The 20,285-nt window shown below is 36.5% G+C and overlaps 1 protein-coding gene across 6 annotated transcripts in view; it reads right to left on the bottom strand.

Annotated features, from left to right (window-relative positions):
- Positions 1–20,285, bottom strand: part of LOC123556716 (kinase D-interacting substrate of 220 kDa B-like) — an 88,791-nt gene that overhangs the window by 11,769 nt on the left and 56,737 nt on the right. For 3 of the 6 annotated variants that reach the window (XM_045347639.2, XM_045347638.2, XM_045347640.2), the window contains exons 12-21: positions 18,693–18,791; positions 18,110–18,208; positions 17,429–17,606; positions 16,366–16,527; positions 15,007–15,189; positions 14,377–14,536; positions 13,381–13,529; positions 9,409–10,109; positions 6,900–6,914; positions 1,895–1,945 (exon numbers count right to left, since the gene is read on the bottom strand). In XM_045347639.2, the coding sequence (XP_045203574.2) occupies positions 1,895–1,945; positions 6,900–6,914; positions 9,409–10,109; positions 13,381–13,529; positions 14,377–14,536; positions 15,007–15,189; positions 16,366–16,527; positions 17,429–17,606; positions 18,110–18,208; positions 18,693–18,791 (1,797 nt within the window). The remainder of the gene's footprint in view (positions 1–1,894; positions 1,946–6,899; positions 6,915–9,408; positions 10,110–13,380; positions 13,530–14,376; positions 14,537–15,006; positions 15,190–16,365; positions 16,528–17,428; positions 17,607–18,109; positions 18,209–18,692; positions 18,792–20,285) is intronic. The other 3 variants (XM_045347643.2, XM_045347641.2, XM_045347644.2) reach the window with 3 other exon arrangements.

Raw genomic sequence — 20,285 nt, 5'->3', positions numbered from 1 at the left:
AGAAGTTATTGACATAAAATCTTTGACCTCTAAGGGTGAGTTTGACCTTTTAGCTAGTGGGTTTAGATCTTGCACACAGCATACTGTCTAACTCTGTCAAATGTTTGTGCCTAATTATCTGAAAATCAATCCATTCATAAAACGTTAAGGACCGAACATGAAAAATTAAATGTTTTTCTTTTTATTTCACTTCTAATTGTGACCTTGACCTTTAAGGTAAGGGTAGGGGTTTTGAATGTGACATATCATCTTGTTATGGTGAATATATGTGCAAAATTATTTGAATATTCATGCATGAATATACAAGTTATGGAGAAGACAGGAAAAATCACCTTAAAACTTTGATCTCTATGTAATGACCTTGACATTTCAGACAGAGGCATGGTTCTTGAACGAGACACATCACCTTCTAAAAAGTTCTTAGGGAAAATGTTTGTGCCATGTCATCTGAACATCAATGTATGCATAAAAATTACAGAAAGGACAAGGAAAATGACTTGCGATCTTTGCGAAGTGTGACTATAATGTTTAAGCTAGGTCTCAGTATTCTGTATGTATAAAGTTGTGATATTATGGTAATCATTTGTGCAAAGTTGTTTCAAAATCCAACAATGCACAACAAAGTTTTAAGCCACTTCATGCTGATGATATATACCAAGTTTCATTTTAATTGGCTGGAAATTGTAGGGGTTGAGCACACATGAAGGTGTGAGGACAGACAGATGGACAGTTCAAACAGTATTATGCCTCCCTGGTCTTTGACACCAGAGGCATAAAAATAACAAAGTCTACACTGAAGTCTACACTGTCAAGAAATAAAGAAGTAAGCATTACTTTTTTACAGTCTATATGCAATAAAGGTGGGAAAACTGAAATAGATATTAACTGCTTTGCCTCCTGCATTAATGTTTACTTTGCTTCCTATATCAATTCTGCATGTTTATATCAATTCTGCATGTTAAATGTATTTCATCAATTGTCACCTCAGTGCAAAACTAGGTTATCTGGTGCAGTTAACCAGGTTTTGCCATGAGGTGATGCTACATTAATTTGTAACTAAAGAAGGAAATCTTGCTATTCAATTAATTTAATTATGAATAGTATTCAGAAAAAAAAAGCTCACAGAACATGAAATGCCCCCCTTGATGCATTCAGTAATTGCACAAGGAACAGAAATTATTTGCGTCAATGTGACCTTGACCTTTGACATACTGACATCAAAATCAATAGGGGTCATCTGCTGATCATGATCAACCTCCCTATCAAGTTTCATGATGCTAGACCCTACTGTTCTTGAGTTATCATCCTGAAACCGTTTACCTGTTCCTGGTCACTGTGACCTTGACCTTTGACCTAATGACCTCAAAATCAATAGGGGTCAGCATTCTGCTGGTCATGAACAACCTCCCTATCAACTTTCATGATCTTAGGCCTAAGTGTTCTCGAGTTATCATCTGGAAACCGTTTAACTGTTCAGGGTCACAGTGACCTTGACCTTTGACCTACTATCTCAAAATCAATAGGGTCATCTGCTGGTTATGACCAACCTCCCTATCAACTTTCATGATCCTAGTCCCAAGTGTTCTTGAGTTATCATCTGGAAATGGATTGGTCAACCCACCAACCAACATCTGCAAAAACAATATAGCCCTCCTTCTTCAAGGGGGGCATAAAAAGAAATAAAGATAAAAGAAAATCTACAGAGCAAAATTAGCAACACCCCACTCTGGTATGCTTTCTAAGCAATTAAATATTAATGCTGTGAGACTGTTTGGAAAATCAGAAGACAAACTGGTAATTTTGATTAAAAAGCAAAGCCTTTATATCAGATCATATGGTGTGAGGAAAACTGAAGCAAACTCAATCAATGTAAGCAGGAAGCACAATACCCCACCTGGTAGACTGCTTCACACAATGAGAACCCGGACACAGTCGAGTCCTTACGCTGCAATTCAATGTATAATTACACAAGTTAAAATGCAAATAAATATACATCTTGCAAATAAACAAAGAATTCTCAAAAGTGCAACAATAGACTGCAGTGAGGCTGAGAGATACATGTGCACTGTAAGCTGTGAAAGACACTGCAAAATTATTGTATTGTTTCTATTTAGGTATTGTATATTGCTATAAAGTTTGGCATTTGCAGAGAGCTGTTGGACTTCCATGTCAACAACAAAATATGAAGTTCACCAACATACAAAGTATACCAGTCAAAACTTCCCACTTCATTAAAATAACAAGAGGGCCATGGTGGCCCTAGATCGCTCACCTGAGTTATGCTGCTTACTTGAACAGTTTTGGTAGATGGTTATAAAAGGAAAATGTTTGTAAAATTATTTTAAAGTAGTGCATAGTAGTGGGGTATGGGTGTGGGTGGAAGACAAAATGATGACATAGGATACTACAACGCAACATCAAACAGTTTCCACTACATACATAAAGGAAAAAGTGACCACACCCACTGGCAACAATGTTTTTTGATGAAACAAAATAATATGTACACTCTTCATAAATGGTACCACTGAAAGAAACATTTGTGTAAAATCATTTTAAAATTGGGCCTGCTGTTTCTGATAAAAACATTTTTAAATGTTTCCACTAAATACATACCCGGTCAAGTGACCACGCCCTCTGACGGCAAAGTTTTTTGATGAATCGGAATAATTTAAACAATCTTGGTAGAGGGTAACACAAGAACCATTTGTGAGAAATCATCTTAAAATCTGGCCGGCAGTTTTATACTAGTCTAGAAGACTTTTTAAAGTTTCCACTACACATATACACAGAAAAGTAACTAAGCCATCTGACATCAATGTTTTTTGACAAATAGAAAATCTGAACAATCTTGGCAGAGTCTCACAAGGACCATTTGTGTGAAATTATTTTAAAATTGGGCAAGAAGTTTCATACAAAAAGAATTTAAGGTTTCCACTGAATACATATAGGGAAAAGCAACCATGCCTCCTGGCCTGAATTGGAACAATTTGAATATCTTGGTAGAGGGTTACACAAGGACCATTTGTGTGAAATTATGTCAAAATCGGACCTGCGGTTTAGGAGGAGATGTTGTTTGAATATTCTTCTATTTATACCCCTAGCGGCCCCTATGTGCAACCAAACACAAAGGTTTATTTATAATAAGAGGACCACCCAAGGAACATCCAGGCCATGTTTCATCAATTTCCACCATACAGTTTTAGAGGAAATGTCGTTTGAAGCAGACTGTGAACTGATGGCCGGACAATGTGTGATCACAACAGCTCACCCAGAGCACCGGGTGCTCAGGTGAGCTAACAAATCAAGGTGTTTAGATTTGGCAGAACCAAGGGTAAACATGACATTCTGAAGGGTTGGCTACAATTGTCCACAACATTTTCACAGGAACAATCTTTTTATCTCAGTTAAATTTTGTAACTAGTAATGAGAAAATACTGAATAACTACTAAACATTACAAGGTGTTTGATACTGAGTGGTATACTATATGCTTAAGTAGCAGATACAGCGGAGGGGTGGGACAGTGGTATAAATTGTATAAAGACAGAAAAAATGTAGAAAAACAGTTGAAAACAGGAGGTTTTGAAAGTAATGAAACATCATTTAAACACTGTCCATCATCTGAAAACTTTGCTTCTGTGCAAGGCAATATATGTAATGTGATTACAAGGTAACTGAAATAAACTGTTAAACAGCAATAATTAGCAGATACAAAACCAGTGCTAAGGATTATATTGGCAGATTACTAATCAATGTTAAGCAATAAAAATCCAATCTGGCAGGTCACTAACCAACACTAAGAATTACACTGGCAGTCAGATAACCAATGTTAATGATTACATTGGCACACAAGGATTACACTGGAAGCTATTTAACCAATGTTAAGGATTACACTGGCAGATCACTAACCAATGTCAATGGTTACATTTGCAGATCATTAACTGATGTCAAGAATTACATTGGTAAATCACTAACCAATGTTAAGGATCATATTGGCAGATCACTAAACAATGTCAAGGATCACACTGGCAGTTAACTAACCAATGTTAATAATTCCATTGGCAAATCACTGGCCAATGTTAAGGATTCCATTGGCAGATCACTGGCCAATGTTAATGATTACATTGGCAGATCATTGGCCAATGCTAAGGATTATATTGGCTGATCACTAACCAATGTTAAAGATTACATTGGCTGATCACTAGTACAGAAAACACTACCAAAGACAAGATAAACAGAACACATAACAAAAAGGACTGAAATATTTTATGTGAATTGCTATCAGTTTATATCAGCATGAATTTTTCCCTTTCCCAACACTAATATCTATAAATCATTTTAATGCCTTTACCAGTCTGGTTCTATAATATTGTGTTCTAAATAGGCTGCAGAGTATAAATAATAGTTTTCAGGTTTAAAGCCAATATATATGAATCCACACAGAACAGATGACAAAAATAATAGAGGTCCTATTTCCTGTTGCCTGTTTATGTTGTCTTTAAACCTATACTTGACCCTCCCTCATGCTCACAAACGTTTTACAAAGCCAAAAACTTATTACATAATGACAGATATAAGTCTGTTAGGACACAGGGTGTGCCCCACTGGTACATTTGTCACAAAAATAAGGGCAATAATTCAAATGTTTGCAGTCTTAAAGGGGTATAGCCTCAACAAACAGTTTATATAAAGGATTCATTATTCTAGGCCATATACTTTTTGAGTTATGAGCATCACAAACAAAAAATCCACTTTTTTGGCTATTTCAAGGCTGTAACTCTGTAATTAGCGCTAAAATCTCAAGAAGAATGGTTAGAACGTGCGAGGTCACATCATGATAAAGACTAATGCAAGGTTTCATGAATTAACATCAAATACTTTTTGAGCTAGGCACATCATTAGCTGAAAATGTGCATTTTTGACTATTTCATGGGCAATAACTCCGGCAATAGGAAGTGAAACCAGACAAAAAATAAGAGGTGCACAAGTTTATATCATGATAAAGACTCATGCAAATTTTCATCAATTCATACGAAATACTTTTTGAGCTAGGTGTGTCATAACAAGGTGAAAATGTGCATTTTTTACTATTTCAGGGATCATAACTCTGGAAATAGGGGGTGGGGAGTCAGGCAGCGCCTGACAGAAAAATAGGAGGTACACAAGTTCATATCATGATAAATGATAAAGACTCATGAAAGGTTTCACCAATTTACATGAAATACTTTTTGAGCTAGGTGCATCACAAGGTGAAAATTTTTGACTACTTCATGGCCATAACTTTGAAAATAGGGGGCGGAGCCAGACGAAAAATAAGGAGGTGCAGAAGTTCATATCATAAAGGCACATGCAAGGTTTCATGAAATACTTTTTGAGCTAGGCACGTCACAAGGTGAAACTATGCATTTTTTACTATTTCAGGGCCATAACTCTGGAAATTGGGCGGAGCCAGATGGAACAAGAGCTCGTCGAACACGAAATGCCCCCCTTGATGCATTCAGTAATTGCACAAGGAACAGAAATTATTTGCTCACTGTAAACAAAAGTTCTACAGTTCTGGTTCAATGTGACATTGACCTTTGACCTATTGGCCTCAAAATCAACAGGGGTCATCTGCTGGTCATGATCAACCTCCCTATTAAGTTTAGTGATCCTAGGCCCAAGCGTTCTCAAGGTATTGTCCGGAAAGGGTTTAACTGTTCCGGGTCAATGTGACCTTGACCTTTAGCCTACTGACCTTAAAATCTATAGGGGTCATCTACAGGTCATGAAACTCCTCCCTATCAAGTTTCATGAACCTAGGCCTAAGCATTCTCAAGTTATTGTCTGGAAACGGTTTTAATGTTCCAGGTCACTGTAACCTTGACCTATGACCTACTGACCTCAAAATCAATAGAGGTCATCTGTTGGTCATGATGAACCACTCTATCATCTTTCATGACCCTTGGCCCAAGCGTTCTCAAGTTATCGTCCAGAAACCGTTTAACTGTTCCTGGCCAATGTGATCTTGAAATTTGACCTAATGACCTCATCTGCTGGTGATGACCAACCTCCCTATCAACTTTCATGAGCCTAGACCCAAGCAATCTTGAGTTATCATCCGGAAACCGTTTAACTGTTCCGGGTCACTGTGACCTTGATCTTTGACATACTGACCTCAAAATCAATAGGGGTCATCTGTTGGTCATGACCAACCTCCCTATCAACTTTCATGATCCCAGGCCCAAGCGTTCTTGAGTTATCATCCGGAAACCGTTTAACTGTTCAGGGTCACTGTGACCTTGACAGTTCATATACAGATCTCAAAATCAATAGGGGTCATCTGCAGGTGATGACCAACCTTCCAATCAACTTTCATGATCCTAATCCCAAGTGTTCTTGAGTTATCATCCGGAAACGGATTGGTCTACATGGTGAACAACCGACCGACCGACAGACATCTGCAAAACAATATACCCCTCCTTCTTCGAAGAGGGGCATAAAAATAGGAGGTGCACAAGTTCATATCAAGATTAAGACTCATGCAGTGTTCAATTAATTTATACCAAATACTCGTTGAGCTAGGCACATCACAAGATGAAAATGTACATTTTGGACTATTTCAGGGGCCATAACACTGGAAATAGGGGGCGGTGCCAGACAAAAAATAGGAGGTGCGCAAGTTCATATGATAAAGAATTATGCAAGGTTTCATCAATTTATATCAAATACTTTTTGAACTAGGCGCTTCACAAACTTTTTTCAGATGAACGGACAGACGGACAAGACCAAGTCCATAAAATTATGCCCCCTTACTCATGGAGGGGGCACATAAACTAAAACAATTAAAATATCCAAAAGTTGATTGTCAGGCTACAGGAAATTGTGATGTATATTTTGGGGAAATATCTTATGCACTTACTGTCTTTGTTTCACCCTACAAATATTGTTACAACTGTTTATATCACTAACATATCTGTACCAGAGGTAAGCATAGTAATAATGTTGATCATCATAAAATAATATTCCATATCAAGGTATGTATACTGCATCAGATGTAAACTAAAACTAAGATTTTATATACAACCATCTATGTAAAAAGTTTTATAATAAATTCCAGGGCCTCCGCTGTCGATCGCCAATGTAGCTATTTGCGATAGTTTTAAGAATTTGGTGCTAAATTTTGCAAACTGGCGAAAATAAGTGGCGCATAGTTTTTTTCCTCGGCATTTGTTTTTTCCGTAGTGATATAAGCGGCCCAAGAAATGGTTCCCAATACACGTGTTTACCTAGGCGCTGGTAGTGAATAAAATCGATAAACAGTCTAGGCGGTGTATTTGACAATTGGACTATTGAAGTTGGTTGACACTTTGAGAAGATAATTGCGTAATAATGTGTGAATTGATGATTAGTCAGTAATGAAAACATCTGCCAGCTTGTATGTTTGACCTCTGCCGAGAATTCACCAAAATTAATGCTGATTATGGTGTACTTTATGTGTTGCGATTTTTACAAAAAAAGATCGACATGTTTGTGGCATGCAGTTGTATGACTGACGAATTTTAAATAAGTACGAAAGATACATTTAATTTGTTACTTTTTGCAAGATAATTTTTTAATTCCTCAGTTTTCATAAAAGATTTTAACGATGGATCCGAAAACAAAAACACATCAGCCTCAATTTGTATCCTGGACCTGGTTAATTTCTTTGAAATGTTCAGAAACTGGAATATATCACTTGCTACCATGGCTTCTTAAAAATCATTAGACGAGTGTTCACTTTTAAAATAGAAAATAATCCGAAATTTCCTTTCCGAAAATAAATGAGTCCTGAAATATTGGTAATTCTGACATGGATAGATATGATTCTTAAACTAGAGAATGTTTTGTGTCATTTGTATCAAGCTACAAATTGAATTTACTTCTGCAATAAACTAATACACCTTCAAAAGTTGTTATTATTCCTAATGAAATTACTTACAATATTTTATTTCTCTATGCACACTATGACAGCCAACTAAGAGAAATAAAAGTGGCTCAGAACTTTGGCTCAAAAATGGCTCTAAAGTGGCTCCAACTTTTTCAAATTGGCGAAAAGGTTGGCAACAAGTATGAAAAACCCAGAGGAGGCCCTGAATTCCATATATGAAAAGATAAATCATACTGTCATTGAACTCCATGCTAGGAACTAAAAACTCCTGAAGTATCTTTTGATTCCTAATAGCAAGGACTACTTATATAAGAGCAAGCCGAATGAACAGCAGAGTTGTGTCATGTTTACGTAGTGTAACTTTATCTACATACACAAGTTATTCTTTTCTGTATAAAAAGTTGTAAGAACTGTACAGACTAGACTAGCCACTAGACGGATAATAAAGAATTTGTCACAAAGTAAAGCTTTTGTAATTTTCTTTTATTCTGTGTAATAGTGGCAAATCATGAAACGCAAGTCTATTTTAAAGATTTTCACAGAGAACTGGTAGTAATATTATCAGTCTAGTATCATCAGAAATGCTCTAGCATGGCTATTAAATGGCTATTAAATGACCCCTAGATATTTTGGTACATCATGCCAGTGATCAGGAGTTACGTAATTAGCCACTGATATGTTTAGTTAACGCATTTTTAATGGTCATGATATTGGACATAGGATATAGACTGGCTACATTCACAATTTAAAAAAAAAAATTCAAAAAATAATATATCTTAGTCTAGGAGCTAGTCTAAGTTCAGACTGATAGATGCTTTTCATATAAGTCACTAAAATTACATAAGTAACTGACGTAAACTATTTGTTAGTAAGAAATACAAGATTCACAAGTATCAGTTAGCATCTCATAAACTGGAGAATGCAGCAACAATATAAACAATGGCAGAAAGAACAGTATTGAAGAGATAGACCATCATGGTTGAAACACACTTGAACTAATTATCTAAATGGAAATAATACATACTGTGAAATCATTAATATTCGTGGGGGACTAATTTTCGTGGATTTCGTGGTTGAGTCAATCTACGAAATCAAATCCCAACGAACAAGTAAAATTCCCATTCAGTTTATGTTCAAAAGTTGAAATCTACAAATTCATATCCCCATGAAATTGCCGTTTTGACCAAAACCACAAAATTTAATGCCCACAAAATTAAATGATTTTACAGTATATATTTGGAACGTACACATGAAACAGAATCATTCTAATTGCAGAGTATGTAAATATCAAAAACTAATTTATCCCAGGCATTTGTTTCCAGATTACTAGTGTTAGTAAATTGCCTACTGCATTTTTTTGTTCAAGTGATTCCATACCTTACAGAATTCAACAGAAAATTCAACTACTTGGAAGAAAAGTGAAACAAGAAAAGAAAATATCAACAACCACTGACAGCAGTTAGAGTAACAGCAAAATAGGAGAATGTACATAGATACATACCCTGTAAGCTTTATGGTTGTGTGTCGGCGACTCATGATTCACATCGTATGTAGATACGCTCTTCGTTAACCGCTGTTTTTTAGCTTGTAATCCCTGACTTTGTAAGTAAAATGGTAGGTGAACTATATTACGTAAATAATCAAATCCATTCACTGCTGTATCATGAAAAACAGACTTCAAGTTCTGGTCTATGCCTTTTATGATGATTTGTGGATCTACAGCAAGAATCACAACAAATGAGGAATTTTCTACATTAAACAGTGAATGAATGATGTCCAAAACTTGGAGAACTTTTTCCTGTTCACAGCTGTCTAACCCATCCACTATTACCACTAAACGTGTCGTGTTCTTGGTAAATTTATCTATGGACATTACAAGTCTGTTCATCAAGCCCACTTCATATTTCAATATCTGCATAAATCCGTCTATTTTTATATGATGTACACGCTCAGCCGCTTTCATTATTCTACGTCTCTGTGGAATGCACATTGATAGGAAAGCTCTACCTATATTATGGATGTTGCTAAGCAACGATAAACCAACAACTGCAGCAAGTGCAATCATCAGACCGTTAACAGTACGATCTTCAAATTGACAAGTCACTAACAATGATATGCCTACAATTAGACATAGTAGGACAAACCCAACAATCACAAATATTGGAATACAGCAAACAGTCTTGAAACGTCCAATGTAATTCTCTGAAAATATAATAGAAAAATATGAAACAACTAAATGTAAGAATACATTAATACAAGAAAGCATGATGGTTCTACATCACTCACCTGACTCAAATGGGTAAATGATTTCAATAAACTTGGTAGAAGACCTCTACTATAACCTACCTGCCAAATATCTAAGCTCTAGGCCTTGAAGTTTAAGACAAGAAGATTTTTAAAGTTTTTGCTCTATATGTCTATGCAATACAAATGACTCCCATGGGCAAGGGATATTATATGAACAAACTTGGAAGAGGACCACTAAGCCATGCATGCTATTTACCAAATATCTAACCTTCAGGTCTTGCAGCTTATGGAAAGAAGATTTTCAAAGTTTCTGTTACATTAACAAATCACCCAAAGGTGCCAATTTTACTATCAGAGGTACGAATTCAACAAATTGGTTGAGGACCTGTACACAACGCTACAAGCCAAATATCTAAGCCCAAGGATTGAGATTGAAGATGATAAGATTTTTAAAGTTTTTCTTCTATGTGACCCCTAGGCAGGACCAATTTTAACACCTGAGGCATGATTTAAAAGAACTTGGTCAAAAATCAAATTGAATATAAAACAAGAGGACCATGATGGTCCTGAATCGCTCACCTGTCCCCACATGACCCAGTTTTGAACTGAGTATGATGTCGTTTTTTTTTTATTATTTGACATAGTGACCTAGTATTTGAGCTCGTGTGACCCAGTTTTGAACTTGACCTAGATACCGAGATAAAAATTCTGACCAAGTTTCATGAAGATCCATTGAAAAATATTGGCCTCTAGAGAGGTCACAAGGTTTTTCTATTATCTGACCTAATGACCTAGTTTTTGAAGGCAATTGGCCCAGTTTCGAACTTGACCTAGATACCATCAAGGTAAACATTCTCACCAATTTTCAGCAAGATCTCATGAAAAGTACGGCCTCTAGAGAGGTCACAAGGTTTTTCTATTAATTGACCTAAGAACCTAGTTTTTAAAGGCATGTGACCCAGTGTCGAACCTGACCTAGATATCATCAAGGTGAACATTCTGACCAATTTTCATGAAGATCTCATGAAAAGTATGGCCTCTAGAGAGGTCACAAGGTTTTTCTATTTTTAGACCTAATGACCTAGTTTTTGACCATACGTCATCCACTTTCGAACCTGACCAAGATATCATCAAGGTGAACATTCTGACAAATTTTCATGAAGATCCATTGAAAAATAAGGCCTTTAGAGAGGTCACAAGGTTTTTCTATTTTTAGACCTAATGACCTAGTTTTTGACCGCACGTGACCCAGTTTCGATCTTGACCTAGATATCATCAAAGTGAACATTCAGACCAACTTTCATGAAGATCCATGGAAAAATATGGCCTCTAGAGAGGTCACAAAGTTTTTCTATTTTCAGACCTACTGACCTAGTTTTTGAAAGCACGTGACCCAGTTTCAAACTTGATCTAGATATAATCAAGATGAACATTCTGACTAATTTTCATGAATATCCATTTAAAAATATGGCTTCTAGGGAGGTCACAAGGTTTTTCTATTTTTAGACCTACTGACCTAGTTTTTGACCGCACGTGACCCACTTTCGAACACGGCCTAGATATCATCAAGATGAACATTCTGACCAATTTTCATGAAGATCCATTGAAAAATATGGCCTCTAGGGAGGTCACAAGGTTTTTCTATTTTTAGACCTACTGACCTAGTTTTTGACCGCACATGACCCACTTTTGAACATGGCCTAGATATCATCAAGATGAACATTCTGACCAATTTTCATGAAGATCCATTGAAAAATATGGCCTCTAGGGAGGTCACAAGGTTTTTCTATTTTTAGACCTAATGACCTAGTTTTTGACCGCACGTGACCCAGTTTCGAACTTGACCTAGATATCATCAAGATGAACATTCTGACTAATTTTCATGAAGATCCATTGAAAAATATGGCCTCTAGAGAGGTCACAAGGTTTTTCTATTTTTAGACCTACTGACCTAGTTTTTGACAGCACGTGACCCAGTTTCGAACTTGACGTAGATATCATCAAGATGAACATTCAGACCAACTTTCATACAGATCCCATGAAAAATATGGCCTCTAGAGAGGTCACAAGGTTTTTCTATTATTTGACCAACTGACCTAGTTTTTGATGGCACGTGACCCAGTTTCGAACTTGACCTAGATATCATCAAGATGAACATTCTGACTAACTTTCATGAAGATCCATTGAAAAATATGGCCTCTAGAGAGGTCACAAGGTTTTTCTATTTTTAGACCTACTGACCTAGTTTTTGACCGCAGTTGACCCAGTTTCGAACTTGACCTAGATATCATCAAGATGAACATTCTGACCAACTTTCATAAAGATCCCATGAAAAATGTGACCTCTAGAGTGGTCACAAGCAAAAGTTTATGCACGGACGCACGGACGGACGACGACGGACGACGGACGCTGCGCGATCACAAAAGCTCACACTGTCACTTTGTGACATGTGAGCTAAAAATTACATGCTAATTATCTAGGCTCAAGGGCTTGAGGTTTTAGACAAAAGTGTTTTCAAAGTTTTTTTCTGTGTAAGTCTATGTAAAACAAGTGAATCCTAGGGATGGGCCAAATTTGACCCCAGGGTATTATCTGAACAAATTTAGCATAAGACCAGTACACAATGCTACATGCTACAAGTTTTTGCCATCTAAGTCTATGTCTAAACAACTGAACCCTGGGGCGGAACCTGTTTTGACATAGGGGCATGATTTGAACAAACTTTGTAAGGACAACTAGAAAATGCTTCATACCAAAAAATTTAAGGTCTGAGCTTTGTGGTTTTTGAGAAGATTTGTTAAATTTTCCTTCTGGTTGCCATGGCAACTTGCATTATGCATGGAATGGAATTCTATGACTACTTATGGAGCAGATGAGGAACTGATGGACTACAGACATCCAATTATCCTAAACGCTCACTGTGAGCACTTTGAGCTAATAATGAACTATTGCTGACATAAAAACATCAAGTGGAAAAAATCAAATTTATTTCTGCAACACACTAGTTTGTAAGAAAAATGGGTTCTACTGCTGAAAACACTCCACTACCCCAACAGGTTCACCAAGGTTGCAGGGTGCTGTCTAAGAGAAGGTTTATATGGGAAGGGTACCTTAGCATTGATAGCATTCTGCAACGTTTATATATTTATGTCTTTCGATGAGCCTTCAGGAATGAATCGTCAATAGAAACAATCTAATGGATACACAATATGTAAGTCCTACTTACTATCTGAAACATGTTTTAAGACTCCAAACAGTCTAGCAGAGATCATTCCAAACTCTTTCTCTACAGACTCACTTAGTCCAGCTATCATTGCCGCTAGGGCTTTCTCCCCACCAACACTTGTTAACTTTGTACTCTCAGAAAACAAAAACCTGAAAACAAATCATTCTCTGTCATCAAAGATTTTTATGTAAACAGAAACAAAGTGATTTTCATACTTTCCTATCTCGGGTTAAAACTTCTCAAGATGTGTTTCACATGTGAGATACACATAAGACATAGAAAATTATGCACAGTAAAGCACCAATGGCTCCAGGCTGCACAGGGCTGAGCAAAATTTTCTGAGTTATCCAGGACTTCAGACCATTCAAAAATAGTAAATATTAGCAAAATAGTCAGAAACCACATGAATTGCTGGAGCTAATGATGCTTCAGTTACCGGTACACTATGTTTCACTGTAGTACTGATTGTCTTGTATTGTGAACTTGCAGTCTGGTTTCCAACGTTAAAAGTTGGAACTAATTCAAACATTTGACCAACTGTTGATAAAGGATACACTATGTATGGTTATCTTCCTTTGTACTTTCGATGACTGTTTTGGATAGTTTGATCATAAAAAAATCTTTATTTGGATAAAGGTCTTGCTCTTTTGGACATGAAATTTAGGACACGGAACTTACATGTTACATGTAGGTCTGACAAACTTTACTGTTATGACTTTAACCCTTACCATGCTGGACACGACTGATTCTGCCTTTGAGAACAGTGTAGATCATGATCAGCCTGCACATCCGTGCAGTCCAAATCCGTGCAGTCTGATCATGATCTGCACTGTTCGCCATTCAGCCAATATTTTCTAGTAAACACCCCTTTTTGCAGTTAATGGTACTGTCCAAATTGAAAGATGGATAAGTTCATTATAGAAATTTAGCAAGGGTTAACAACATCTTAAAACAAGGTGGAAACTGGACATGTATAAGTGTGTACATCAAACTTACTTGACGAGTGGAACATCTGTATTGGAGCTGGACCTACTGACTGGATTACAAAACAAAATCTGCAGCAGTAATGTAAGAATCTGTAAGCGTTTCCCTATAGCCAAACTTATTCTTCGAGCGAAGTGTACATTGTATCGTGTTGAACATATCCAAATTATACCTGTCAAATAAAAAAAACAAGTGAATATAGTTTTGTTTAGAAATAAGTACCGCACGAAATAAATCAGTACATTTTTAACACAAGTCTTTAAAACGGACTGTAATTCAGCCAGCTTTATCATGTGGGCTGCCACTCATTTGTGGCATGCTTTACATTTCCTTATGCAAGAATGGGATTTATTCTAGATTATCTTGACAAATGGTGTCAAGCCAGAATTTCCAGATTGTTAAACATGCAGTGTTACCTTATTACCTTCAATATTTAGCACTACTTCTTTTAAACAATTTAACTTTGCCACTTTTCTCTATAATATCTTTCTATAATGGCAGAGTTTTTCTCTGGATTTCCAATCTCATATGCATTATGCATTTTATAGTTGTAAACCTTTCTGTATTTCTTAAATTTAATTATCTTACCTTTGTACAAAATGTCACAAAATGACACCTTGTACCGACCATAAAATTATTTACCTAGAAATCCATATTCCCAAACAAAGAGACCTAGACCAACTCCGAGTCCGACTCTCCAGTCCTCCAAGGACAGTGCAAGGACTGAACCTATGATACTGTTCACAATGAAGAGAAATATAAACAAACTCAAGGTGAAGGTCAGCTGATTGTCATCATTGGCCTTGGTAAATGACTTCATCTCGCCTGCAAATAACAATAAAACTAGAGATGCTTTTGAGAAAAGCGCATGTCTCCCACAACTGCCCCTATGAAAAATGTCTAGTTTCTCTAGATGGTTTAGACGAGTTGATCCAATTAGATGGTCTGGATGAGTGGATCCAATCAGTAATTCAAGGGCCATAAATCAAAAGTGCCTGGGCGGATTTGGCTAGTTATCGAACTTGGCTAAGGTCTTATGGCCAAACACATTTTGTTCAAGATTGGTGAAGATCGGATGAGAAATGTTCGATTTAGGGAGCGGACAATTGTAAAAAGGCGGATTTTTCGGTAATTCAAGGGCCGTAACTCCAAAATGCCTGGACTGATTTGGCTAGTTATCAAACCTGGCTGAGGTCTCATGGTCAAACACATTTTTGTTCCAGTTTGGTGAAGATCAGATGAGAAATGTTCGACTTAAGAGTGCGGACAAGAGTAAAAAGGCCGATTTTTCGATAATTCAAGGGCCGTAACTCCATAATGCCTGGACCGATTTGGCTAGTTATCGAACTTGGCCGAGGTCTTATAGTCAAACACATTTTGTTCAAGTTTGGTGAAGATCGGATGAGAAATAATTGAATTAGAGTGCGGACAAGAGTAAAAAGGCCGATTTTTGATAATTCAAGGGCCATAACTCCAAGACGCCTTGACCGATTCAGCTAGTTATCGAACTTGGCCAAGGTCTTATGGTCAAACACATTTTGTTTAAGTTTGGTGAAAATCGGATGAGAAATGTTCGACTTAAAGAGTGCGGACAAGCTTTGTGACAGACACACACACAGACTGGAGTAAATCAATATGTCTCCCACACCACTGTGTGGTGGGAGATATAATAACTACATTTGTATAGTGTTACCTGATGAGAAACAGTACTCATAACAAACAGTTCTTTCAACCTTCGTGAAAGATGTTTCAATATCAATATGCTTATGCAGTGTATCTCTTCCATAAAGTTCCTAATAAACAATACCTAAGTACTTTCCTTATTCACCTTGGGCCAATTCCAACAAAATATCAGAAATTGCAGTTGGTATTGATGGCATCTGAAACAATAAGAATTAAGCATAACTTGAAATTTCAATAAATCTCAGTCTAACTGAGGTATAGTTTAAAAGTGTAAAAGAAAGCCAGCAATGCTGAAAATATCATAACATACAAACTTACTTTTCAGTTTGTCAATCAGGAAAGATTTTCCACTGCCCCACTTGGCATACAGTCCTACAGTGATAGGAGTGTTCAGTGATGGTTCACTCAATATATCAGCCAAGGAACTGCTATAGATTTCATATCCTAATAAGTTCTCTCCATCACTCGCATTTAGTTGTCCTGGAATACAAATTGTATTTTATCACAAATATATAATCATTAATATAGTTCAGGCCTGTATGTACAGTTGAAAATTAATATGTCAAACTCTATTATCTCCGAATTCCAACTATCTCGAAGACATTTCCAAGTCCAGTCCTGACAACTCAAGCACAAAATATCATTTTAAGTCAAATTTTGTTTATCTTGAAGTAAAAGGCTTGATCACTTGGAATTCAAGTTACCAATCTTTAACTGTATATGGAAAAATATTCCTAAAATATATACACATATTCAAAAGAATACTACACATAAACTATAACAAAACAAGTAGCTTATCTGTCTAAAAAAACAACAACATTTAATCTCAAGAGGCAGAGCCATGTAAAGTCCCTCTGAGGAAACAATAGTCTACCTGAAGTGGTTTTTGTCATTAACCCTGAATTCTGTGAAAATAAATTCTGACTGAAACATGTTCCTTAATTAACTAATTAATTAGATAAAATCATGTCAGAATTCTAACAGACTGCTTCAAACTTTCATCTCAATTGTGCATCAAAAACTAACTGACCATCGTAATCATAATCCTGCATTTTCAACCAGTGAAATACTCTTTTTCCTCACAGTTCACAGCTTCATATGGTGGTGAATAATAAACTGCATCCACAATGCTTTATTCAAGTGTTACAGGGTAGTGAAGGATATCTGACATTCACATACATAATTACTGAAGGCAGTAAAACATCTTATCGCCCAAAGTCACACAGATCAAAACAAAGTACTTATTACCCGGTATACCCAGTGTTTCGACTGACACATGTAAAATATATGGAAAATGGCCTGGGATTGCACCAATAGCTTGAGTAATCAAAGGCTACAAAAGGTCAGACTTTATGAGCAGTTCAGTGTAAAAATATCTTACGATGTCCGTGTATCTGTGTTAGGATGCCCTTCTGATGATAAGCATCAATGCTGTATGGTGTTTCTCCAGCCTTGTTTGGTCTGTACAACAATCGACTGTTACGTGGATTTCTCAACAACAACTCTGTTATACGCTTACTTCTTGCTCGCAATGATATATGCAGGGCTGTATCACCTTTCTGTAAGTAAACCAGTACAGGTCTTTGTTTGTTCTGGGTTTAACACCATTTTTCAACAGTATTTCAATTATGTAATGGCGTGCAGTTAACCTAACCAGCGTTCCTGGATTCTGTACCAGTACAAACCTGTTCTCCGCAAGTAACTGCCAACTTCCCCACATGAATGAGAGGTGGAGGACGAATGATTTCAGACACAATGTCTTTTATCAAATCGTCATGGAGAACATACGCCTCGTCCAGGACTCGAACTGACAACCCCAAAATCTATAGATCTGCGCTCTAATTGAGCTACATAATGATATAACAAAAACTTCTGTCTCCTTCACCTAGACCTAGCCTGGCTGTCAGCTCAATGTTACATTACCATAAAACAAAAACAAAATCTTTGTACCCATTACCTAGACCTAGCCTGGTTGTTAGCTTGATATCTATGTTATCACAAAAAGCAAGTGTTATCATCTTCCCTAGAGTTATTCTGGCTGTTAACTAAAATCTATGTTTACCTTATCATACACGGCAACTTTTGCTCCTTTGTCTAGCAGTATCCTTACTATCAGCTCATTCCTGTTACGGACAGCTCTCATCAGGGGTGTGTCACCATCCTGTTCAAATTAGAACAAGAAAACACAACCATGACTACCGAGATTTATAATCAGACACTTTCAATGATTTTTTTAAAATTATAATACACTTGCTTGATTATTCTGTCTAAATAAAGGGGACATGACTAAATGTGAAGGTCATTCAATATGTAACGTATCTGCTGCTACATCCACATAAATTATATTTTGTACAGCAAAATCAAGAAAAATAGTGATCACTCCAGGTTACAAGATGCTGTCAACTTATCCAGGGTTTTGAGTGATCCAAACATAGAAAATACAGTGTGCATGGTTGGGGATCAATGTAATGGGAGAGTTAGCCTTAGCGTTTCAGCCATCAATACTTGAGTGATCAGTGTTTCTCTGTACCATTTACTCTATATTACAAAATTTTAAAATTATTGACAAGAAACCACCGATATATTTAAATAAGCTTATATGTATGAGTACCATTCATTTCATCTGAAAAGATTGTCTGACTTACTTTTGTAGATATTTCCATATCTGCATCATTTTCCAGCAGCAGTTTGACAATGTCTGCATGACCCTTTTCTACTGCCCAATACAGTGCTGTCTTCCTCTCCTGTAATACACAAACAAAATCAAGGAAGTCAGTATCTCTGACATCTTTAGGACATCAGGCACATTTTTATACAACCTCACAAGGCATACATACGTTTTTGACTACACAGAAAATGATAGAAAATGGTATCAGACCGCGCTCAGCTTTTCCCTGAAGTCATGAAATGAAAGTACATATGCTAAACTTGAAAACGAGTCACATTTGTATTGGTCTACAGTCAGTGTTCATGCGTAGGGGTCACCCTGTCTTAATATATACGCTTGGACATTTTTTTTTTTATTTATTTTTTTTTTTGGTAATGGGGAGTCAATTTTTAGCTCTTTTTACGATTTAAAACAAATATCTAGGTTTGAGCATCCTATGTGAGCTTTCTATATATGAAAAAGTATCTGTAGAAGGAAAAAAACACAAATCCCAGATGGGTCCCTAATGGATAAAGGGTATATGGAGACTTTTTTTTAACCTTGTCAAATAATTCTTGAGGTAATTTTTGATGTTGTCTAAAAGTGTAAGTATATGCTTCAGGTGTTGGATATTTCTGTATTTGAGAGCTGCTGAGCTAGACATTTCAGCCATATTTTTGAAATATCTTTCGTAAAATAAATGTTGATTCTATGGAAGCATGAAAGGGCCATCAGAAGCTAATACATTTTATTGTGTCAAAGTTGCAGAAAGGATATAGCAAAATCACACAGACAAACTATAGTTAACAGTCCTCAGTTTCAAACACTTGTTGATTTTATTTTTTTAATCAGACTTGGACTTTGGTTTTGAAAGTACCATCCTTTCCTGTAAATAAACATCAGAATCATGTTTTGAAAAACAAGCCAACTATTAATCTAAAGGTAAGCTGTGCAGGTATTGTACCACATGTATATAGAGCAAATGAAGTGTTTCAACAAATTATACAGAAAGAACATGCATATGAGAACTGCACGCATTCTAAATGACATAAAAAATAATTATTTTGCATCTGCTACAAGTGACATCATGGAATGGTGATTGTTAAAATTTCAGTTGTTTTCAGACATTTTTTTCATTCATAACTGAAACGAAATCTTACAGATAGAAAGTGTTAAAAGATATAAAAAATATCACAGAAGACACCATCTTGTTATGGCGGTCATTTGTGCTATATTATTTCAAGATCCCACCATGCATGACAACTTCTCAACGAGACTCAAGTTTTTTTGACACACACACAATCACATGTACAGAAAGGTGTAACACTATATTCATTAATGCAGTCTAGCGAAACTGTCCCATGAAGTTGCAGGTAGTACAACGTAAAGTTGCAGTGAGAAGCTGTTTATTATCAAATATTACTAGAAAATGCTTTTGTAGAAAAGCGCATGTCTCCCCCAATGCATAGTTTAATAGGCAAGAAGTCAATAGGGAACAGGAGCGAAAGTCAAAGAGACACTGATGGTTGGCTGCAACAGGGATCATCTACTTGTGATTGTCCAATCATCCCACCAAGTTTCAACATTCTGA

The sequence above is a fragment of the Mercenaria mercenaria genome, chromosome 5, assembly GCF_021730395.1.
Source record: "Mercenaria mercenaria strain notata chromosome 5, MADL_Memer_1, whole genome shotgun sequence".
Classification (NCBI taxonomy): Eukaryota; Metazoa; Mollusca; class Bivalvia; order Venerida; family Veneridae; genus Mercenaria; species Mercenaria mercenaria.
This window is presented reverse-complemented; position numbering and strand designations above follow the sequence as displayed.